Below are 24,375 nucleotides of genomic sequence, written 5' to 3' on the forward strand. Positions count from 1 at the left end.
GAAAATGCAAGGGTCTCCCCCTGCCCTATTTAAACCAGGCCTTAACAGATCAATTTTCCATTCAATGATTCATACATTTTGATTCATGTCCTTGATTGCAATTCTTATAATATAGTATCACTAATCTTATTACCTCCCAGTATTGTTTCCATTCCTGCTTTATTAACCCTTCTGAACTTTGTCCTTGGGTAAATTCTGCCCTTTTAGCCTCAAATGGTGATTATTCTAAGTGCATACCTGCCAAGTATTCCTAGTCCCTTATAGACCTGAAATTGAGCCATAGGGGTAAGCTCATTTCCAGACCTGAAGGGTGGCTAAGAGTCATAGTCTTGGGGTTCTGCCAATCTCTACAGACCAGTAATCCTGGTCGTCTTTGATTTTAAGTTTTGTTCCACATTTTTCTCCAACTCCGACTCAATGGCATGTAACAACAAACAAGACCTTCTAATGTGATCCCTTTCAGAGCAATTAGTAGTGGTAGCAGGGAACCATCTAGTCCTGGTCTCAGGGTCATGGAAGCTAATGTTCACATGTTCCATTAATTAGATTCTTTGCATGCATCTTAGATTTTCTTCACTTGTGTTTCCTCCAGACAGGGAGAGACTAATAGTTGTACCTTAGATGGCCAATGACAAGCTTTGAAGATACAACTTACCCAAGTAGGATACAGAAAAATGGTTTTTGTAGACTATCTTGTGCCAATTGACCTTGGTATTCCTTAAGACTACAGTCCTGAACAATTAGGTCCAGTGAGTAAATCTCAACTCCAATGTACTAAATGACTACAGTTCATGGAAAAATGGAATAGAAAGAATTTTTCCATGAACTGTTTGAAGTCCCCTCATACATGATTTCTAACTTTAGTTCTTTCAACATGCACATTTAGAACATGGACACCGAATTCATCAGGTCATATGAAGAGCTCTCTAAATCATTTTATAATTTCAAAATGGTGTTATTACGGATGGTCCCCTGAATTATAACTTTTCAAAAGACCCCTCTGTCTTTTAGACTACTCCTGATCTCTTTCTCTGATATTTTGAAATGGATTGGGCAGAGGCAAGCTTTGTCACACCCCCTCCTTCATGTTTACCAGTGCTTTGTCTGTGAACTCTTTGCACCAGGGACCTTGTCTATTCATTTTTAGTAGACCAGTAGTATCTGTTCCCCAGATAGTAAAAGGCATCAACACAGTTCACTGATGAGAATTTATTATAATTTCTTCATAGCACACAGATCAGTGTTAATTAAAGCAGAATTGTGTCTACTAGGAGTGGACAATGATTATGATTACATAGCCATTCTTTGGGAAACAGTGTGCATTTAATCATCATTTTTCAGTTTCTTTATTCTCTGCTTGTGCCGTTCAATTTCTTTTTGCAGACGCTCAATCTCCTTCTTAGAATGAATGATCTCGTCTTCATGGTGCTTCTTCAGGGCTTCCAGTTGTTGTCTAGCCTGTGCTCTACAAAACACAGTGCCTCTGGGTTTAATTGCTAACCTTCAACTCAAAGAGCTCTTTAAGCATAACCACAAATACTGAAGAGAAATAAAACAGGTCCCCTGGGAGTCTGGCTGGTCATCATCCTCTTTTTTCCCTTCCCCACTAGTGGAAGAAAACTCCATCTTAAGAAAATAACCAAATGATTCCATTTTCCTGGTGCTAATGGCTGAAATCCTACCATTAGAAAGTTATTCCTTTCAGATTAGAAAATTCCAGAGAGATGTGACATTAAGTTTTCAATATCTTATCAGAGAAAACAGCCCGGTGGGAGGGCTCTCTAGAGAAACATGGCTCATTGTGAAGGCCCAAAAGACAGGAAAAAATGAAGCCTTTAGGATTCTCTTGCATGGGAGCAATGGGCAGTCCAATCTAGGCCTTAATCTTGGTTTGGTCACTTTTAGGTCTTAATTTTCCTCACTTAAAAAAATAGTAGGGGCCCAATTAGATAATCTCTAAGGGCAGTATATAACAATGGGCTCAAATGTATCAAAGATCATGGAAATGTCACAGGACTGGAAATATTTCCTTGTGTTATACACAACGTCGCCAGGAGCCCTCTCAAAGGCATCTTGCCCTGCTAGTATGGCAGATGTCATGGTGATAATTCTCAAGACTAAGCCAGAGGGCAGAAGTGAACAGATAAACAGCAAAGGAGATGGTAAAAATAAGATTAGTTCCTTGCTCCTCCCCAGCATAGAGGATGAACGTCAGTTAAAGATAATTTAGGGCTGGGAAAGGGATAAGCCCAACCTACTTCCTATTCCTAAACGGAAGACGAAAATCTAAAGTTCAGGGTCTAATCCAGGCAGGGCTACTCAAGTCTCCAGAAGGGGGTGGTATCCGACTACATAAAGGTGCCCCCAGCTACTAAGATCTATACAGTGTGGTGAAGTTGGAGATGCGTGGGTCTAGAAAGGGTTCAGAAAATCTGAAGAGCCAGGGAATCCAAAATGGACTTACAAAGCTAAGGCGTAAAAGAGAGCGAGCGAGGTGGGGTGAGGGTGATGGGAGAGCGAGGGGCAAGGAAATCAAGTTCTAAGAATAGGCAAGTAGTGAAAGGTAGGAATTAAACACTGCCAAGAATCTTGAGGGTGCTTCACACAACCCAGGGAGAACTTCTCAGGTGGGGATGGCAAAGGATACAGGGGACCTCTGCCGTGGGTAGGGAGTTTCGGAGACCTGAGGTGTAGATGGCAAGGTTTTGGAGGCTCAGGGACTGTATGGTAGGGGCTGGGGGCACCTTATAGGTGGCAACAGTAGGGACCTTAAGTGTTGGGGTGTTATTGGTTCAGGGGACCGCGAGTACTGTCTGGGGCTGGGGCGCCTCAGGGCACCAGGAGGGGATGGGTGGGGCAGTTGAATGTTTAAAATGGATTGGGAGGCCCAGAGAAGTCTAGGGTTGGACTTGGAACCCCAGGGCCTCACCCCAGGGCCTCACCGGAAGTATCGCTCCTCTTCTGCAGCCTCTCTCTTTCCGAAGGCCCCACCGGCTTCCCGGACTGAGCCTGCGCCCCTATCGAGATCCTCCGACTGCGGGTGGGGGAGGGGGGAGAGAGAGACAGGGGCAGTGGTAAAGATGCCTAGAGGAAGGCTGGGGCCGCGCTCGGGGATGGGGCAGCGGGCACTGCCGCTGGCGTACCTGGTTCGAGCTGAAGCCTCGGGCTTGCATGGCTCTCACTCCCAACACGCAGAGCCTTACCCGCGTCGCCAACGCAGTGACTGCCATTGTTGCCAGTGCTGCACCTAGCTAGTTACTGGTGTTGCAGTTGTCCAGTAGGCTCCAATGGCGCTGACGGCCAATCAGCCAATATTTTAGGTGAAGGGGCGGGACACATATAGGACTAGCGAATCATGAGGGGGAGGAGGAGGTGTTCTTGTTGTTAGCAGCAAATCCTGAGCGAAAGGCGGGGTTATTCTTAGCCAACCCCTAGCAAGGCTTCTGCGGCGGAAGGCCTAAATAATAGATACGGAGGGGTGGAGAGTTAGGGGGAAAGTGAGTGTTAGAAACCGATTTAGGCCCTTGAACTAATCAGAATTCTACGATTCCATCCTAGAGTTATTATTATTTAAAAACTCCAAATCCCTGCCTCACATCAATAAGACGGGTAAACCTCCGACCTGGCATCCTTGCATCAATAAGGGTTAGAGAGCTACGTCCAGTATGTGGTGCCTAACAGACCCGGACATAGATGATTAGGGCTGTAATGGACGTGCAGATTCATTTCTTACGAGGTGTTAAAGCTTTTTTGTTACATTGTATTTCGCTCTCTCAAGTCTTAGCTTAAATGTCACGTTCTCAGAGAAGCTTGCCCTGATCATCCCTGCTGCTGCTGCTGCGGTGTGCCAACCCTGTATACGGTTTCTGAGCCCAAAGCCTTATCTTTCTCTGGTTAAGAGACTGGTGGAGTCCGTCTGATATTGTGGTTAGTAAGCCCCTAGTAACTCACTACGCTCCTAGGACTCCTTTGACCATCCCTTGTTGTTTGTTTTTAAGTGCCTTCATGTCGATTCCGACTCATAGAGAGCCTGTATAGGGTTTCCAAGGAGAAACTGGTGGGTTTGAACAGCCAACCTTCAGGTTAACAGTCCAGTGTTCATCCTACAGCGCCACACCAGGATTCCATCCCTAGGGGGAAAAAACCCAACCGATTGCCAATGGAGTCAATTTCGACTCATAGCGAGTCTATAGGGCAGAATAGAGCCGCCCATGGGGTTTCCATGTCTGCAATCTTGAGGGAAGCAGACTGCTACATTTTTCTCTCATGGAGCAGCTGGTGAGTTGGAACCGCACACCTCTTGGTTAGCAGCCAAGTACCTAATTCCAGCACATCTCTTTGCTACTTTCTCACTTCTGTTTCTCTCTTCCTCTTTGTTTCTCTCCTTTGCACTTTTTGCTTTCTGAACTTATCAGGGCCTAGTTCAAGTGGGCACTGAATTAATATTGAGGAATGTTGTTGAATGGATTTGATAGCTGGAGTTTTGACAATGTGATGCAATTAAGGGGAAAGTTGTTGCTGTTGTTAAATGCCTTTGAGTCGATTCTGACTCTTAGCAAACCTGTATAGGGTTTTTGAGGAGCAACTGGTAAATTTGAAGAGCTGACACTGTGGTTTTTAGTCCAGTGCTGATCCTACAGTGCCACACCAGAAGTACCTAACTTGAAATCTAAGGAAGGCTTTGCCTTTGACCCTCCTTTATCTAAACAACAAATGTGACCAAGATAATTGCAGTCTCCATTTTCATGAAGTTTATATAGCCTCTGTTCAAGTCATTTTCTCTTTTAGATGAAATGACTGGTTTATGATGATAAAAATACCTTTTTCTGCTTTCTATGAAGTAGCAGTAGTAATTAAAAAAAAATCATACTTGAAAAATACAAACCTTGGTTTGTGTGACTTACACAGAAGGAGAAATGCCTGTGAGAATATATTTTTTAAATGCTCATTGCAGAAAACACAGAAAACCACAAAAGCAGAAGAATGGAAATAAATAGTCCAGTATTCACTTGTAAGCCTACTACCTAGTGATAGTAGTTTAGTATGTTTCAGATGATTTTTAAGTGCCATTCCAGTTCCAGAAACTGTTCTAGTTCTCAAATACTGCTGTTTCTTGATGGTTTCTTAGGCTGGGTGTCTAGTGGAGGATTGTGCTGAGTAATGCAAGTCCACCTAGGCACTTGGATGGCAATAAAAAAACAACAATGAAAAATAACAAGTATTGTTGAGGATATGGAGAAACCAGAACCCTCATTCATTTCTGGCAGAAATGTAAAACGGTTTGACCAGTGTGGAAAACAGTTTCAAGATTCCTCAAAAAGTTAAACAGATTTACCATACTGTGCGACAGGGTTGTATTTTTTCACCATATTTATTCAACCTGTATGCTGAACAAATAATCTGAGAAGCTGGGTTATAAGAAGAGAAATATGACATCAGGATTGGAGGAAGACTCATTAACACCCTGTGATATGCAGATGATACAACCTTGCTTGCTGAAAGGAAGAGGACTTAAAACATTTACTGATCAAAGATCATAGCCTTCAGTATGGATTGCATCTCAGTGGAAAGAAAACAAAAATCCTCACCACTGGACCAATAAACAATATTCTTATCAATGCAGAAAAGATTGAAGTTGTCAAGGCCTTCATTCTTCTTGGATCAACCATCAACACTCATGGAAGCAGCAGCCAAGAAACCAAACGATGTGTTGCATTAGGCAAATCTACTGCACAAGACCTTTGACTTTTGGCCTGGGACCAGGTATGTTTTGTTCTGTTGTGCATAGGGTCTCTATGAGTCGGTACTGACTCAATGGCACCTAACAATAACAACATACTCGGAGGTATATAGTCAAAATAATTGAAAAGAGCGATTCAAATACAGGTACGTGAATGTTCCCAGCAGCACGGTTTCACAATAGCAAAACGGTAGGACCACCAAAATGCCCAGGAGTGAATCAATGAATAAAGAAGGTATGGTACATACATGTCTTGTTGTCAAGTGCCATTGAGTGGGCTCTGACTCATAGTTACTCTAAGCACAATAGGAGGAAACACTGCCTGGTCCTGTGCTATCCTTAAAATTATTGCTGGAGCCCATTGTTGCAGCACTGTGTTAATCTATCCCATTGTGGGGGTGGAGTGGGGGTTGGGGCTTCCTCTTTTTCACTGACCCTTACTTACTTTTCCAAGCATGATATCCTTTTCTAGGGACTGGTCCCTTCTGTTCAAAGTATGTGAGACAGTCTTATCGTCTTAACTTCTAAGGAGCATTCCTGGCTGTACTTCTTCTAAGACAAATTTGTTCATTCTGCTGTCTCCGCTGAAATCTTTCACCATGGATGACCCAGATAGTATTTGAAACACCAGTGGCATAGTTTCCAGCATCGCAGTAACACACAAGCCACCACAGCCTAACAAACTAGCGGAAGTGTGGAGGTACATTAATGGAATATCATTCATCAATTAAAAAAAAATTGCTAATACATTCTTGGATCAATCTTGAAAACATTATGATAAGTGAAAGAAGCCAGACACAAAAAGATTACGTAATATATGATTCCATTTACATGAAATATCCAGAATAGTAACAGGCAAATATATAGACACCAAAGTTTTTTGTGGTTACCATGAAATATCCAGAATAGTAACAGGCAAATATATAGACACCAAAGTTTTTTTGTGGTTACCTGGGGTGGAGGGGGAAAGGAGGAATCTGTTGTTTTGGAAGCCTTGAGTATCTATCTGTTAATGGTGATGGAAAGTTGAGAATGGATGTGGGTGATGGTCCCACGTCATGATTAATGTGTTTTTGCTGCTGTTATTTGCCTTTTGGAGCTCCCACTTCACAAGTGGAAGGAAATGCCGCCTGGTCCTATAACCATGACTGGTTGCTGATGGGGCCATTGTGATTCCTATGGTTCTCATTGGCTAATTTTCAGAAGTCGATTGCCAGGCCTTTATTCCTAGTCCATTTTAGTTTGAAAGTTCTACTGAAACCTGTTTATCATCTTAGCAACACACAAGCCTCTACTGAGGGACAGGTGGTGGCTGAGACTGCAAGAAGGTGCAGTGGTGGGAAATAGAACCAGAGGCTCCTTCATGGAAGGGGAAATTTTTGCCATTGAGCCACCAATGCAATGATTAATGTAATTTAAATAGAAAAAAGTACTGGGAGGAGATAGTGATGAGATTGTACAACATTGTGACTGTAATTAATGCCATTGAATTGCTGAATGGACTGAAAGGTCGGTTTGAACTACAAGGTTGGCAGTTCAAACTCACCAGCCGTTCCTTGGGAACCCTAAACAGGGTCGTTATGCGTCGGAACCAACACAGTGACAATAATAGCAGCATTATTAATAATAGTTAACATAACAAAGTTTGCTATATATTTTACCACAATAATTAAAAAAATTAAAATGGGGAGAGAGGAGAAAGCAAAAAAGAAATCCAGAATAGTCAAACTCAGAGACAGAAATCATATTTCTGGGTGCCAGGGGCTGGGGAGAGACAGGTGTGGGTTATTGTTGTTGTTGTTAGGTGCCATCGAGTTGGTACAGACTCAGCGACCTTATGCACAGCAGAACGACCTGGGCCAACCTCACTACTGTTGCCAAGCTTGGCCAATCTATGTGCTTAATGGTTACACAGTCTCCTTTTGGGATACTAAAAATGTTTGGAACTAAATGGAAGTGATGGTTGCACAATATTGTGAATGTACAAAAGCCCTCGGAATTATTATTTTTTTAAATGGTTACTTACTCAAAAAAAAAAAAAAAAGGCTCCCTCTGATAGTTGGGTCTAGCTGCGGCGCGAGCCCTTTAAGGGTCGTATCAAAGCGGGGCGGGGCTAGAGCGTCAGAATCGTAGAACCACGTGAGGCAGCGGCTAGGCTAGGGAAATGGCGGCTTCTGGGGAGAGCGGGGCTTCGGGCGGCGGAGGCGGCACAGAGGATGCGTTTATGACCTTCTATAGTGAGGTGAGTTCGGGGTCGAGGTATAGTGGAATCGCGGCGACCGCTCCCGGGCCTACTTTCTTTGTTGATGAAGGTAGTGGGCCGCCTGGCCTGGACCGTTGAGCTGTTTCTCCAGTCCGGCCTTCGCGGCGGCAAGCGACTAGGGGTGTGTGCGTATTTTCTACTGGGGGTAGCCGCTGAGGAATCCCGGGACCTTGAAAGAGGGAACCGGGTCTGACGTAAGGTGGGAGAAGGCAAGTGCTGCAAATGAAGTGCCTGGACGCGCGCAGAGTACCCCAAGTACGAGAAGTTAAGGTCGATAGAGCTTGGGCCTTCCCGGGGGTGACTTAACTGTCTTGGCACCCATTTTTGTTCTAAATAAAAGTGATCTCTCGTCTCAGCATTCTGTAATGAGTTGAATTAGTGGTTATTCTTGCCATTCACGAACGCTAGATACTGTTTATGATGCCAGGTAGGTATTGTCTCCATTTTACAGATGATGAGTCCGAGGTAAAGTTTTGGTTCGGGGTCTTACAGCAGATAACAGCTTAGTGCCATGTTAGGATAGCAGTAAGTTTGGTTTTAGTCTTGTTTCTTATCTCATTGCCACCTCCCAGTACACAATAGAAGCACAGTAATATTTGCTGTGTAGATGAATGAATGAGTGAGTGAAAGAAAATCAAGCCGCTTGGAGTCAGAGGACTTTAGGAATGAACTCTTGCGCAGCTTTCAATCCCAGTTAAATTGACTGGGATTGAATTCTTTCCAGGCATTTTGAAGATCATCGGTTTCTATGACTGTAAAACGAATTAATATTAGAATTTTTATGAGGATTAAAGTAATCAATACTTAAGGAAGTGTTTTGTGAAATATAAAGCATAAACATCTTTCTCAGTTAAAACAAGACTTAAGATATTGTGGTTGTCAAGTGCCATCGAGTTGGTTCCGACCGATAGCGACCCTGTATAGGGTTTCCGAGAAGCAACTGGTGAGCTTGAACCTCCAACCTTGTAGTTCAAACGGCTTTGTAGTCTGGCGCATTAACCCACAGCGCCACACCAGGACTCCAAGACTTTTGGACTCCAGGACCCCTATTAAAAGTTGGAATTAAGTTGTGTGCTCTGGTAGTTTAGTCGGGCTGCCAACTGCAAGGTCAGCAGTTCAAAACTACCAGCGGTTCCGCGGAAGATGAGGCGTTCAGTACAGGGTCACTATGAGTCGGAACCAACTCCACGGTACTTAACAACAACAACTGAAAGTTGCAATCATGTCACATCCGTCTTTATCTCTAGCATTTATAACAATATTAACACAGTAAGTTCTCCACAGCATTAGGACATTTTTTTTTTTAAATGCTTTATTGTGAATTACGTGATAGATAGTTTACATGGGAGGATATTAGCTCACATTGTATCGTTTCCTTGCCATGGTTACAGTCCCCTCCATGCATCATCCATCAACCAAAAGGTATACCCTGCAAGCCTGCCCCCTGGTCGTCAGCACACAGCCCCTCTCCCTCTCTCTGGGTCCAAAGTCCCCAACCGCTCCATCTCTCAACTCATCGTCTCTGCCTCTATCTCAGGCATCACTGCTTCTCTGAGGGTTCTGTTCTCCGTTCTTCTCCCTTGAGGGCCCCAGGGACCTCTGCTCCTAGACTGCAAAGTTAATCACTCCCCTCCTTTGCCACAAAACTCTACCTTTACATTTCCAACCCTTACAATCAGTCCTGATAACAATTATTCACTATTGTGTTGCAAGAGACCTATCTGCATCTACTTTCATCAGCCCCCCCCCCCCCCAAGATAGATTGGATACTACCTTCCTCTACGCCCTCTGGATCTAGGCTCCCTCTTGAAAGCTTGTAAGCCAGTCACTTTTTTTTTTTTTAAATGTTTTATTGTGAATTATGTGATAGTTTACATGGGAGAACATTAGTTTTACATTCATCTTATATATTGTTTCATTGCCATGGTTACAATCCCCTCCATGCATCATCAACCAACCTAAGGGTATACTCTACAAGCCTGCCCCCTGCCGGTCGTCGGCACACAGATCCTCTCCCTCTCTGGTTCGAAAGTCCTCAGCTGCTCCATCTCTCCACGTCATCGTCTCTGCCTTCATCTCAGGCATCACTGCTTCTCTGGGTAGGGTCCCGCTCTCCGTTCTTCTCCCTTGATGGTTCCAGGGACCTCCACTCCTAGATTGCAAAGTTAATCACTCCCCTCCTTGCTACAAAATGGCCACCTTTACATTTCCAACCCTCACAATCACTGCTGGTAACAGTTATTCTTCACTGTTGTGTCAGAAGAGACCTATCTGCGTTTCATTTCATCAGCCCCGCTACAAAACATCTACCTTTACATTTCCAACCCTCACAATCACTGCTGATAACAATTATTCACTATTGTGTCAGAAGAGACCTGTCTGCATTTCCTTTCATCAGCCCCGCTACTCAGTGGAGATTCTACCTTCCTCCATACCCTCTGGATCTAGGTTCCCTCTTGAAAGTTTGTAAGCCAGTCACTTCTTGCCTTTGTAGCTCCCCACTTTGGGTAGCCAATGTCCAAGTTGCCCATTCCTGTCTACTCTGTGTATGGAGGAGGTGGGAATGATCCTTTTCGTAAAGATTTGTTCCCTCTTTTGAGCTACTGCATCCATAGGTGTAGGTCAAGTTCATCAAATTGTATCAGATTACTCTTTTTTTCCTCTTCTTTCTTCTAGTTGAGCTCCGATCATCCAGTCATCGAAGCCTGGTCAAGGGAGCATTATCTGCGAGTGTGGGTGTTCTTGTGCATATGCCCTCTCTTATCAGCTGGATGCTTCACTCTCCACTCTAGTCCTCTGTGGCTATGTTACTGACTCTGGGCCCAAGAGTCCCCAGGTCTTGCCACACTGCTGGCCAACTAGGTCTCCACCCGGGTTCACAGGAGTCTATTGAATGTTGTAGGATTTAGCTTGCAGCTTCATTGCTGTTTTTCCCTCACTTCCCCTTATCGGTGACCAACGTGGTCACCAATCAGAGCGTGTATTCCCATTGAGTCTTAGTCTTGGAAGGGGTTTGCTCTGAGGGGACCCCACCACTTACCTTGATGTCTCCTGGGCAAGCAGCTTGCTTGTTCTTGTAGTAATCAGTCAGTCTGCCTATATTATTTTGTATTTTTCCTGTCAGTTTTTCTTTCAAGAAGTATCTTCTGTTCTAGCCACTCCAGGCTGCTCTGCCCATCCTTTCAAGTGGAAATTTCCCATATCTGAAGATTCAGCCAATCACTTCTTGTGTCTGTAGCCCCTATTCTAGGTAGCCAATGTCCAAGTTGTCCATCCCTGTCCTCTCCGTGTGTGGAGGCAGGGTGGGAATGATCCTCGCTGTGAAGATTTGTTCCCTCTTTTGAGCTACTGCTTCCATAGGTGTAGGTCAAGTTCATCAAATTGTATCAGATTATTCTTTTTTCCTTCTTCTTTCTTCTTCTAGTTGAGCTCTGATCAGTCATTGAAGCCAGGACAAGTGGGTGTTATCTGCAAGTGTGGGCGTATTTATGCATGTGCCCTCTCTTCTTATCAGCTGGCTGCTTCACTCTCCACTCTAGTCCTCTGTGGCTATGTCACTGACTTTGGGTCCAAGAGTTCCCCGGACTTGCCACACTACTGGCCAACCAGGTCTCCAGCAGGGTTCACAGGAGTCTATTGAGTGTTGTAGGGCTTAGTTCGCAGCTTCATGGCTGCTTTTCCCGCACTTCCCCTTATCAGTGACAGACGTTGTCACCAATCAGAGTGTGTATTCCCATTGAGTCTTAGTCTTAGAAGGAGGTTTGCCTTGAGGGGGGACCCAACCATTTGCCTTGATGTCTCCTGGGCAAGCCACTTGTTTATTCTTATAGTAATCAGTTGATCTTCCTATATTGTTTTGTATTTTTCCTGTAGGTCTTTCTTTCAAGAAGTATCTTCTGTTCTTCTGGCCGCTCCAGGCTGGTCTGCTTGTGCTTTCAAGTGGAAATTTCCCCTCAGAAGATTCTGGATGCTGTTCCGGATTCCACCTATGGTTTTATGTAATGCAGAGGTTCCACAGGAAGCCTCCTTCACTGGGCACGTTGTAGCCCCATTTTAGGCATTCTAATCAGTTAAAGGCAGAGGATGGACTTACAGGTGTTCTATGGTGATATTGCTGGCTATTCCTTTCTCTCCCCCTCCAGTGTCTATTTTATAGTGGTATGCCAGGGAAACCTAGATTCAAAAGACAGCCAAGCTTCTTAATATTATTTCCCACCCCCTTTCCCCATTCCAACCATGTCTCAATCTCTGTATCCCAGAGCCCTGTTGTTCCAAGGTTGTATATACATCATTATTTACCTTTGTCCCATTTCAGCTTCACATTTATCCTATTGTATTTCATTTCATTGCAATGATTACAGTCCCCTCCATTCATCATCAAGTAACCAGAGGATACACCTCACAGGCCTGCTCTCCCTGGCTGTCAGCAAACAGCTCCTCTCCCTTCTTGAGTCCTGTGTCCCCAGCCACTCCATCTGTCCACACCATCATCTCTGTCTCCATGCCTGGCCTCACTGCCTCTCTCGGTAGGGTCACACTTTCTGCTCTTCTCTCTTGATGGTCCCAGGGAACTCTATTCCTGGGCTGCAAAATACATCGCTCTCCTCCTTTTGCCAAAGACAAGAAGAAAAAAAAAAAATCTGCCTGTACATTTCCTACCCTCACAGTCAGTCCTGATGGTAGATATTCACTGTTGTACCACAAGAGTCTTATATCCCTTTCCTTTCATCAGCCGGGTCCCAACAGATTGGAAATCATTCAGTGGAGGTTCTGCCTACCCCTGCCCTGCCTGGAACTAGGCTCCCTCTTGAAAGCTTGCAAGCCAGTCACTTCTTGCCTTTATAGGTCCCACCCCCATTTTGGGTCTGGGCAGTTTCCAGCCCCCCTCAAGGTATTCCAGTCATTTATAGGCTGAAGACGGGCTTACATGTTTTCTGTTGTGATATTTCTGGCAATCCCTCCCACCCCCAGGTGTCTATTTCACAATAGGACATTTTTAAATGGAAATGAACACATTCTCTAAAGTCTGCCTTTAAAAAAATGCTTGATTCACTTAAAAGTGTTAATGCCTTGGTGTTAACGTTTATTGGCCTCTGATGACTTCGCCTGGTATGGTGCTGTGGGTTAATGCGCCAGACTGCAAAGCCGTTTGAACTACAAGGTCGGTGGTTCAAGCTCACCGGTTGCTCCTTGGAAACTATGTACAGGGTCGCTATGGGTCAGAATCGACTTGACGGCACTTAACAACAACAACGACTTCTCAGCAATTATAGTAAACTTGTCACACTTACCATCTCTTAAGGAAAAAAATTAAAAAAATTGTAACCCTGTTTTGTGTGAATTGGATGGGAGAAAGTACCTAAGGGAAGACACTTCAAGTATTATTCAACCAATGTTTATTGCACATCTGACATGCATTAGATACTGTTCAGGTGCTAAAGGTATGGTGGCAAAAAAAAGAGAAAAATGCTTGTTTTATAGAGCTTGCGTTCCATAGAGGAGGATAAACAGTAAACAGACAAGACAGCTTTGCTTAACATATTAAAACCTTATGGGAACATGCTTCAGGTCACACGGCTGCTGCCTCTGCTGCTGGATGAAGGCCAGAGGATGAGAGGGTGGCAGTGGGAGAGGAAATGAGCCTGGAGAGAGCTCAGAGTATGCCCAGCCATATCTGCTGTTCCACCCTCCTGAGCAGTAGGAGCAGACCAGGCCCCCTGCAGCCCTACAGCCTGTCTGTCAGACAACGCCTGAGAGAGCCATGTTTTCTTCTTTACCTGCCTGTATCCTGTCTGAGGTCTAGTGCTTCAGGAGTCTGGGTTTGGGTGTCTTTAAAATCATTGTTAACTGTTGTTGAGTTATGATGACTCATAGCGACTCTGTTTAGGGTTTCTGAGGAGCAACTGGTAGGTTTGAACTGTCAATCTTGTGGTTTGCAGTCCAGTGATCATCCACAGCGCTACACCAGGAGTCCTAAAAACCATTGTTGTTGTGGTTGTCAAGTGCTGTTGAATTGGTTCCAACTAATAGTGACCCTGTATTTCCAAGGAGCAGCTGCTGAATTTGAACTGTTGACCTTGCAGTTCAAATCGACCCTGCAGTTCAACTTGACTTTGCGGTCCAGTGCATTATCCCACAGCACAACACCAGAAGTCCTTTAAAATCATTGGTGGTGATGGTGGTTATGTGCCGTGAAGTCAGTTCCGACTCATAGCGACCCTGTAGAGGTTTTCTGAGGCTATAAATCTTTATGGGAGCAGAAAGCCTCATCTTTCTCACATGGAACAGCTGGTAGTTTTGAACTGCTGATCTTGCGATTAGCAGTCCGACTCATAACTACTAGGCTACCAGAGCTTCTTTTTCAAAACTACTGTTGTTTTTAAGTGCCATCGAGTTGGTTCTGAACCATAGTGACCCTGTATAGGGTTTCCTAGCAGTGCTGTTCAAACGACTTTGCAGTCCAGCACATTAACCCCCAGTGCCACAGAGGGAAATAATTAAAGGAGCTGCTTTCCTTTTTTCAAAAAAAAATCTCATAGGACCTCAGGCCCTGGACATTGCCCAAGTTATGCATGCCTGTACAATATAGTACCCTACCAGAACAATTGCCATTGAGTTTATTCCAAGTCGTAGTGACCCTGTATAGGGTTTCCAAGGCTGTAAATCTTTATAGGATCAGAAAGCCTCATCATTCTCCCAGGGAGCACCTGGTGGGTTTGAACTGCGGACATTGTGATTAGCAGTCCAGTGCTTATCCTACAGAGATCCACCAGGCTCCTTTATAATACAGTATCAGATAGTGATGTGCACTATGAGGAGACATACGTCCCGGGGTGGGGGTGTAGTGGTTATGCTGTTTTAGAAACAAAGCATAAAGACACAAAGGAGGAATGACTTTTTATGTTACTGACAATCTAACCAACCTCTTTTCAGCCATAGGAATAAGGGTGGTGGTATATAGATGGGTTTGTTTCATCCAAAAATATGTGTTGTAAATCCTAACCTCTAAACCTGACTCTTAGTGTGACTCCTACAAGATCAGCACTGTGAACTACAAGGTCAGTGGTTCAAACTCACCAGCTGCTCCTTGGAAACCCTGTACAGGGTCTCTATGGGTCAGAACTAACTTGACAGCACTTAACAACAACAACATATCTGAATTAAGTTCTAGGTGGTGTTGTCATGTATGTTAATCTTGGGTTACTGTCTGCCGTTGTTATTTCTCAGTCCAAAGAAAATTCTTTAGTATTTTTTGTAAAATTCGTCTGTTATTGTTGTTGTTAGGTGCTATTGAGTCAGTACCGACTCATAGCGACCCTGTGCACAGAAGAACGAAACACTGCCTGATCCTGGGCCAACCTCACAATAGTTGCCACGCTTGAGACCATTGATGCTACCATTTTGCCAATACATCTCACTGGGGGGTCTTCCTCTTTTTCTCTGATCCTCCACCTTACCAAATATGATATCAACTCTATTTTGAGGAGGCAGCTCTACCCCAATTGCATTTTGAGTGCCTTCCAACCTGAGGGGCTCATTTTCCAGCACTATATATCTGACAGTGTTTCTCTGCTATTCATAAGGCTTTCAGTGACTAAATATTTGGAAGTAGTTCTTCACTCCTTCCTAGTCTGTCTTCTTCTGGAAGCTCATCTGAAACTGGTCCACTATGGGTGATCCTGCTGATATTTAAAATACCCTTGGCATAGCTTTCAGAATCACAGCAACTCACAGCTGCCACAGTAGACAAACTGACAGACAAGTGGTGGAAAGATCGTCTGGTTATTGCAAATTCCGTTAATTTCTACTTATCTGGAAATGCCCTGATTTCACTGTTGTATTTGAGTGCCAGCCTTACTGGGTCTATGATTATTGGCTGGCAGTTGTTTTCTTTGTCACCCTTGTGCCTTCTTTGTTATCCCATAGCCTTCCTGTGTGCATGATTTCTGCTGAGAAATCAGCAGAGCTTAGTGCTATTGGTTCACCTTTTTGTTTCTCCCGAGCTGCTCTCAAGATTCTTTCTGTGTCTTTGGTTTTGAAAAGGTTGATATGTCTTAGTAGCTTTCTCTGAGGATCTATTCTTTTTGGGGTTTTTTTCAGCCTCTTGTGTGCTTTTCATCTTTCATGAGTTTAAGAGAGTTTTCTTCAACTTTTTGACAATTTTCTCTGTGTTTTTTATTGTCTTTTCCTATTCTGGAATTCCAATCATCCATAAGCTATTTCTCTTCATGGTGTCCCACATAACTCTTACACTTTCTTTGGATTTTTCCTGATTATTCTTCTAGCATGGCTAGTATTGAGAGATTTATCTTGGAACTCACTGATTTGGGTTTCTGTTGCTTTACATCTGCTTGCCCTTTCAATGTAGTGTCCATTTCTGAAATCTTAGTATTAATCTTCTGGATTTCTAATTGCAGGTTTTGTATGGTTTCAAAAATTGCATTTATTTTGTGTGTTTTTTTTTCATGTAGTGTTTTCCATGAAATTTTCTAGTTTTTTTCCTTGTGTTCTCCTTGCTTTCCTTGATCTTCCTGCCAACCCTTTGAAGGTACCTAAATAGCATACTTTTGAATTCTTTTTCAGTTAGTTCCATTACCTTTTCTTCCTCAGAAATGTTATCTGGCTTTGCATCTTGGTCATTTGTTTGAGTCATTCTCTCATTTTTTGGTGTGAATTAAAATTGTCTGTTGTCTCTGGGACATTGTGGTATATTTAGAGAATGGAAGCATGTACACATTCCTCCATTCGCTGTTCATGCACTTTAGTGTGGGTTTGGCTGGTGCTGGCTTATGTCTATCATTGATCATTTGATAGAGGAGGTGATAATGGCTCTTGCCCAGTGGATGGAGCTTCAGTAGGGTACAGTTGAGGCATGGCTCTATGGGCACTGTGAGGCTCCTAGATCCAGGGCAAGATTGATGCCATGACACATGGAGATCTTCAAGGAATGCTGGCCTACAGATGCTGAATGCAGGAAAAGACCTTTCTCTAGAGTCCACACTATGGATTTGGACTTCTAGCCTCCTAAACTGTGAGAGAATAAATTTCTGTTTGTTAAATACATCTACTTGTGGTGTTTCTGTTAGCAGTACAAGATAACTAAGTTATCATTTAACCTTTCTAATTTTCCATTTTCTTCTCTGCAAAATAGGATTAATATTAGTGTCTACTTTGCTTATTGTCAGGAGGGACCAGTCACTGGCAAAGGATATCATGTTTGGTAGGGTGGAGGGTCAGAAAAAGGGTCAGAGGAAGACCCCCAGCGAGATGGATTGGCAGGGTGGCAGCATCAGTGGGCTCAAGCATGGCAACAGTAGTGAGGTTGGCCCAGGATTGGGCAGTGTTTCTGCTGTGCATAAGGTCGCTATGAGTCAGTACCGACTCGATGGCATCTAACAACAACAACCTTGTTTATTGAAACTTATTGAGAAAAATAAATATATGTAAAATTCTTTTTTTTTTTTTTTTATGATTACTTGTGCTTTATTGACTATACAAAGGCTTTTGACTGTGTGAATCATGCCAAGTTATGGATAACATTGTGAAAAATGGGTATTCCAGAATACTTCACTGTGCTTTCAATTGCATGGATCCACAGTGAACACTCATGGAAGCAGCAGTCAAGAAATCAAATGACAAATTACATTAGACAGATCCACTAACAAGACCTCTAAAGAGTTCAAGAGCAAAGTTATCAGTTTTAGGACAAAGATACACCTGACCTAAGCCATAATATTTTCAATCATCTTCTATGCAATTACCTGTAAAGTTCTTATTACATCATTAACATTTAATGATACCTGTTTTAATTATTCCCCAATGTGGTTAGCAAAATATTTTGTACTTTCTAAACACACATATATTTGCTGAACATTTGAATGGTAACATGTTGTAACAATTCAGAGCTTATTATTAAACTTTACTAATGAAATTTTTATCCCTTTTATTTTAGGTGAAACAAATAGAGAAGAGAGATTCAGTTCTAACATCCAAAAATCAAATTGAAAGATTGACCCGTCCTGGTTCCTCTTACTTCAATTTGAACCCATTTGAGGTTAGTTGACTGATTTTACTGTGGCCAACATGACGGGGGTGTGGGGGAAGCTTTGACTATCTGCAGACAGACTTAGGTCAGAACACATCTAATTTATATCACAGTTGGAACTGAAAAAAGTGGCAGAGTAAAGTTTTGGAATCTGTCTGTCAATGGAAGTTGACTTTGAATTTGGGTAGTTTTATTATGAGCAAAGCTTGAGGAGCCACCATGCTATAGAAAATGAGATTGTTTTTTCTTTGTCAAATGTTCTCAATCTTTTAGCTATCCACATGGGTTTATTTTCAAATGTGAGGAGGTAGTTAAACCAAAATCAAACCTGTTGCCCTTGAGTCAATTCTGACTCATAGTGACCCTAGAGGACACAGTTGGACTGCCCCATATAGGGCTTCCAGTGCCATCATCTTTACGAAGCAATCTGCCACATCTTTCTCCCACGGAGCAACTGTGAGTTCAAACCACTGTTCGATTAGTAGCTGAGTGCTTAACCAATAAGCTATCCAGGCTTCTTGAAGAGTTAGTTAGCCCCTGATGAATTTAGGGTCCTTGGTTTAAAAGTACTTGTTAAAACTTATTTTGTTTCTGTTTTTTGATGGGTTATTTTTCAAGATTTTTTTCATTTTGTAACAATTTAGATATATAGAAACGCTGTAAATACAAGATGAAGACTTCTTTTTTCTTAAACTCTTTGAGAGTAAGTTGTCAACCTGATGAACCATGACCCTGAAATACTGTAGTATGCTTTTACTACAAACAAGAACATTCTCCTATAGAACCACAGTATGGCCATCAAAACCAGGAAATAAACATTGGTACATTGTTACTCTCAAATTCTCAGACTCCAGTCAGAGTTTGTTGATTATCCTTGTTATGTCCTTTATACTAAAAGAATCTACTCCAGAATATCCTGTTGTATTTAGTTATGTCTCCTCAGTCTTCTTCAGGCTGGAACAGTTTCTGATGTCTTTCTTGGCTTTCATGACTTTGACACTTCTGAAGATTATAGACCAGTTATTTTGAGCATGTCTTTCAACTTGGTTTTGTCTGAATGTTGCCTAATAATTAGATTCAGTTTATGCAGTGTTGTCAGGAATAGCCCAGAAGTGATACTGCATTCTTCTTTTGGCAATATGTAAGGTGACATATGATTCTGATTTTTCCAGGACTTTGAATGGTTTTTCCTAGTTCATTTGTGGCTGATGAAGTGAAACTGTAACTGACCCAAATTTGTGAAATGTGGGTAAGCCAGAACAGTAGCCTAAGTGGGAAAAACAACAGGGTAACACCCTACTAGAAACAGAATCTCCCTCTTAGGAAATAAGAATAGCATGTACATTGCATAGAAACCAAATCTATGGACAGTCAAAGTCAGGAACAGTGGTGCCTGGTTTAAAAATCGTAGCAATAATTTATCCTCACAATAACTTCTTCTTCTTCTTTAGGCTGCTGAAAGGGCCCAACACTGTCTATTTCAGGTCTCCCAGTCTAGGACTTACACCCATAATTTTTCCTGTGTACTTATTGGTCTGTTTCACCCCCCAAAAAAATTGGGGTCTGTTCAGATTTCCCTTTGTTGACCATGAGTGATCTGGTTGAACTGGTTTGAAGCCCTGTTACTAATCCTGTTACTAATGAAGTTGATCATTTAAAGATGTTTCTGCTACCTTTATTTTGTAAAGCTACCTTTTTCCTTTGTAATAAGTATTTTATGGGGAGGTACTCGGTGGCACTTAACAATTTAACAACTTTGTTGTTAAGTTGTTAAATATCAGGAAGTTGGTTCCAACTCATAGACCTGTGTAGGGTTTCCGAAGAGTGGCTGGTGAGTTTGAACTGTCGACTTTTCAGTTCAAACTGACCTTGTAGTCCAATTACTTACATAGTACCACACAAGTATTTTATGGGGTGATACTTGTAAATACCTGTTCTCATCAAACTTTCTGTCTACTCATTTATTTTTCAGTATGAATTTATGACTTTCTGTTTCATTCAATAGGCTACATTTCATTATTATTTATTTTGATGCAGAAATTGCCCCAAATTTGGCTACTGCTTTTCCATTCAAGCTAGTTCTTGTTTTCTTTCTGACATGTCTATATATTCTTTGAATAGTAGCCAATTTTCCTGGCCCAGCCTAAAATCAACTATTTCACCAAGAACCTTGGTTTCTTTCAGTGCCGAATGGTACATAGAAACCAATAACTAGCTCTTTGGTGTTTTCCCTGACCCTGACTGGAAGTAACCATTTCATCAAGGAGCCCTGGTTTATTTTATTTAGGAATGTGGTACTGTGAAATAATGCACTTGACCTCAAGGTTGATAGTTCAAATTTTCCAGCTTCTTCTTGGAAACCCTATACAGGCTTGCTATGAATTGGAACTGACTCAACAGAACTTAACAGCAACAACATATACAAATTAAGATTTGGGCACAAGGTGGACTTATTGCTGCTCTAAAGGCTCTATTGATAGAACTAAGATGCGTTTATGTGTGTGTATTCAATTTCAGTCTAACACTGCAGTTTATTCTAGCTTTCTTCCTTTTCCATGTTTATAACTCCCTTCTCTAATAGTGAGAAGTCTGTCATTATTATATTTACTTGGTCAGTTTCCCAGTATGCAGTCTCCCGATACTCTCTTCCTGATGTGAGTAACCCCCTTGCCCTCCTTTGCTCTGTCATTCCATGTTAGGCTGTTTCACTGTGCAGAACCTTCCTACTATGCTGGGACTTAAAACCCCCATGCCAGGCCAACCCTCTCTGTGGGTCCTTTCTCAGTTTGCTCCAGCTCCAACTTCCTGCTCTGCCTCCCACCCTCTGGACGCTCACCTATCCTTCTTAGGCTCTAGCATGTGAGCCTCCCATCAGGTAGGTGTCCTTCTATCCTGCCTTCCTCTGTGGAGGCCTCCTCATCCTGCTTGGGCTCTGACTCCACGCTCTAGGTCACCTCCCTGTGTAGAAGCTGTCTTCACTCTGCTCAGGTTTCAGCATTCTCTGTCAGGCTGTGTTTCCTTACAAATGCTCTCTCCACCATGTTTGTGCTCCACCATGTTTCTTTAGGCGGCCCGCCTACATTTAGGCTCCAACTTCCTACTTGGGTACCTTTTCACCCTGCTTAGGCTTTCACAGTCTGTGCTAGGCTGCTTCTTGGTTGGGCTGTCCTTTGTGCCTGGCTGTTCCAGGCCACCTTGCTTTGTGGATACACGCCTTACCAGGCTGGGCTGCACATCCATGGAGGTGCCTTCTTCATCCTTCTGGGGCTCTGACACCCTGTACCAGGTGTCTCCTCCATGTCGATATCCTTACCCTGTATAGGTTCTACCACCCTGTGCCAGGCTACCTGTTTATGAAGATGCTTTCCTTAACCCACTTTGGCACCCATATGTCAGGTGGAGAATCCCTGGCCTGCTGGCAGATTAAGGTCTATGAAATCATGTGGTCTGGCTATGCCAGAGCAACTGCAGTTCTAGCCATCACATTAGGAGTGAGTTAAGTATATGTTTGACCAGATATAGGAGCCTAACTTTTTATTTTTAGGTTTTTATTGTGAATTATGTGTTAGTTTACATGGGTGAACATTGTCTTTACATTCACCTTATCGCACTTTGTTTCATTGCAATGATCACAATCCCCTGCATGCATCATCAAACACCCAAAGGGTACACCCTACACTCCTGCCCCCCGGCTGCCAGCACACAACCCATCTAGATAAGATGAAATCTATTCAGTGGGGACTCTTTCTTTGCCCCCATACTCTTTTTTTTAATTCACGGGAGTAGAAAGCCTCATCTTTCTCCCATGGAAGAGCTGGCAGTCCTGAACCACTGACCATGAGGTTCGCAGCCCCATTTGTAACCACTACACTACCAGAGCTCTCTATATAGCCCCCATACTCTTGAACTAAACTCCTTCTTGAAACATTGTAAGTCAGTCACTTCGTGCCTTTATCGCCTCCTCATATTAGGTAGCCTATGTCCAAGTTGCCCGTCCTTATCTACCCTGTGTACAGAGAGGATAGCATTGATACTTGATGTGAAGACTCCTGCCTTCTCTGTTGGTATTTAGAGTTACTACCAACATGAGTATAGGTCAGGTCAGGTTCATCAAATTGTAGCAATTTATCCTTGTTTCCTTTATCAAAAAAAATTTTTTTTTTTTTTTAATCTTCCTCAAGTTGAGTTCTGACTATCAATCCATCGAGGCTGGGTCAAATGGGTGCTGTCTGCAACTTTGGGTGTTCTTGTGCATCTCCCCTCACTTCATATCAGTTGGATGCTTCACTCTCAGCTCTAGCACTCTGTGGCTATGTCCTTGTCCATGGTCTCACCACACTTTTGGAGCAACCAGCTTTTTCTCTTCTCTCTCTCATCTCCAGGTCAACAGGAGTCAATGGACTGTGGTTGAACTCAACCCATTTCGTCATTGCTGCCTTTCCCCCTCTTCCACTCACCAGTAGACAAATGTGGTCACCAGCAAGCCTACATGCCTGTTTGTGTGTTCCCTTTGAGTCTCAGTCTTAGAGGGGAGTTTGTCCTGAAGGACTTGATTGCTTGCCTTGATGGCTTCCTGGCAAACAGCTTGCTTCTTCTTGTAATAGCTAGTCATGCTGACATCTTTGTTTCGGGTTTTTCCTGATGATCTTTCTTTGAAGATGTATCTTCTGTCACTGTAGCTGTTCCAGTCTGGTCTGCTTGTCCTTGCTAGTGGGAATAGCTCACCTCATAAGTTTCTGGATGGGACTTAGGATTCCACCTAAGGTCCTATACTCTGCAAAGGCTTTGCAAGAGGCCTATTTCACTGGGCAAGTTCTAGAATCCCTTTTAGGTATTCCAATCAGTTATAGGGTGAAGATGGGCTTACAAGTTTTCTGTAATCATGTTTCCCAGCATTCCTTTCTATCCCATTCAAGTGTCTATTTTACAACAGTAGGCAAGGGAAACCAATATTCATAAGACAGTCAAGCATTTTAGAATTATTTCCCCTCTTTAAGCTATGCCTAGATCCCTGTATCACAGAGCCCTATTGTTCCAAGGTTGACATGCATCACTATTTACCTCTGTCCCACTTAGGCCATGCAAACCTGCCTCAGTGTTCCCCAATCTAGCTATTCTTCCACCTCTTCCCCCTTCTTGCATTGCCCTCCCCAACACCTGAACTAGAACCCCTACCCCAACCCCACTGTTGTGGTTACCTTATATTCCATTAACTCTTCCCTCCATTTAAGACAGTCTATTTTATCTTGTAATCTACCTGACCTTCCCACCACCTGGATCTCTGTTCTTCTGTGTTTACCTTCCTTCATATTGTAATTGTTTTGATCATAGACTGACCTCCCAGATCCTCTGTTCTTAGAATTTTATTCTGTTCTTGACTCTTCCATTTGTTGATTGAGTTCAGGTTGATGCTACCACGTATGTCATTCTGTAGTTGTTGTCTGTTCTTGTTGGTTCTCAGTCCACAGAACTTCTTTAGGATGTTTTTCATAGCAGGGTTGGCTTTGGCAAAATCCCTTAGCTTCAGTTTATCCTGGAATGTTTTGATTACACCATCGTATTTGTTTGACAGCTTTGCTGGGTAAAGAATTCTTGGTTGGCAGTTATTTTCTTTGAGGGTTTTATGTATGTCTCCCCATTGCCTTGTTGCCTTCATGGTTTCTGTTGAGAGATCTGCACTTAATCTCATTTGCTTGCCTTTATATGTTACACTTCTATTTTCCCTAGCTGCTTTCAGGATTCTGTCCTTATCTTTGATTTTGGAGAGCTTGATTATCATTATGTCTTGATGATTGTCTTTTGGGGTCTGCCCTTTCTGGGGTTCATTGAGCTTCTTGAATACTTATCTTTTCGCTTTTCAGGATGATAGGAAAATTTTCTTTCAGAAGCTCTTCGACTATTTCCTCTGTGACTTGTGTGATTCTTCCTGTTCTGGAATGCCGATAATTCTTAAGTTATTCCTCTTCATGTTATCCAGCATGAATCTTAGATTCTTCAGATTTTTAAATTCTTTTTTTCTGCTTGCTCTTCTGTGTTAGCAATATTGAGAAATTTGTCTTCCAGCTCGCTGGTTCTGGCTTTCATCTCTGCCATGCTGCTCCTTTGCCCTTTTAGTGTATTATCTATATCTGATATTTTATTATTAATCATCTGGACTTCTTTTTGCAGGTTTGGATTGTTTCCAGTGCCATATCTATCTTGTTTGATTGCTCCTGTAGCACTTTTCTGACTTCTTCCTTATTTTCCTCCACGGCTTTTTTGTTGTTGTTGTTGTTTAATTTAAGGTTTTTATTGTGGATTGAGTGAAAGTTTACAGGGCACATCATC

At 42.8% G+C, this 24,375-nt stretch overlaps 2 protein-coding genes across 2 annotated transcripts in view; one reads left to right on the forward strand and one right to left on the reverse strand.

Moving 5' to 3' along the window:
• Positions 1 to 1,323: 1,323 nt before the first annotated feature.
• Positions 1,324 to 3,230, reverse strand: ATPIF1 (ATPase inhibitory factor 1). Its single transcript, XM_006862220.1, has 3 exons — positions 3,144 to 3,230; positions 2,943 to 3,034; positions 1,324 to 1,465 (listed from the first exon to the last, which is right to left on the reverse strand). The coding sequence occupies exons 1-3, from the start codon at positions 3,228 to 3,230 to the stop codon at positions 1,324 to 1,326; spliced, it is 321 nt and encodes a 106-aa protein (XP_006862282.1).
• A 4,670-nt stretch (positions 3,231 to 7,900) lies between these two features.
• DNAJC8 (DnaJ (Hsp40) homolog, subfamily C, member 8) overlaps positions 7,901 to 24,375 on the forward strand; it is a 44,252-nt gene continuing 27,777 nt past the window's right edge. Inside the window, exons 1-2 of the mRNA XM_006862221.1 lie at positions 7,901 to 7,982; positions 17,956 to 18,057. Of these exons, the coding sequence (XP_006862283.1) occupies positions 7,905 to 7,982; positions 17,956 to 18,057 (180 nt within the window). The 5' untranslated portion in view covers positions 7,901 to 7,904. The remainder of the gene's footprint in view (positions 7,983 to 17,955; positions 18,058 to 24,375) is intronic.

Source organism: Chrysochloris asiatica, unplaced genomic scaffold (genome assembly GCF_000296735.1).
Source record: "Chrysochloris asiatica unplaced genomic scaffold, ChrAsi1.0 scaffold00047, whole genome shotgun sequence".
NCBI lineage: Eukaryota > Metazoa > Chordata > Mammalia > Afrosoricida > Chrysochloridae > Chrysochloris > Chrysochloris asiatica.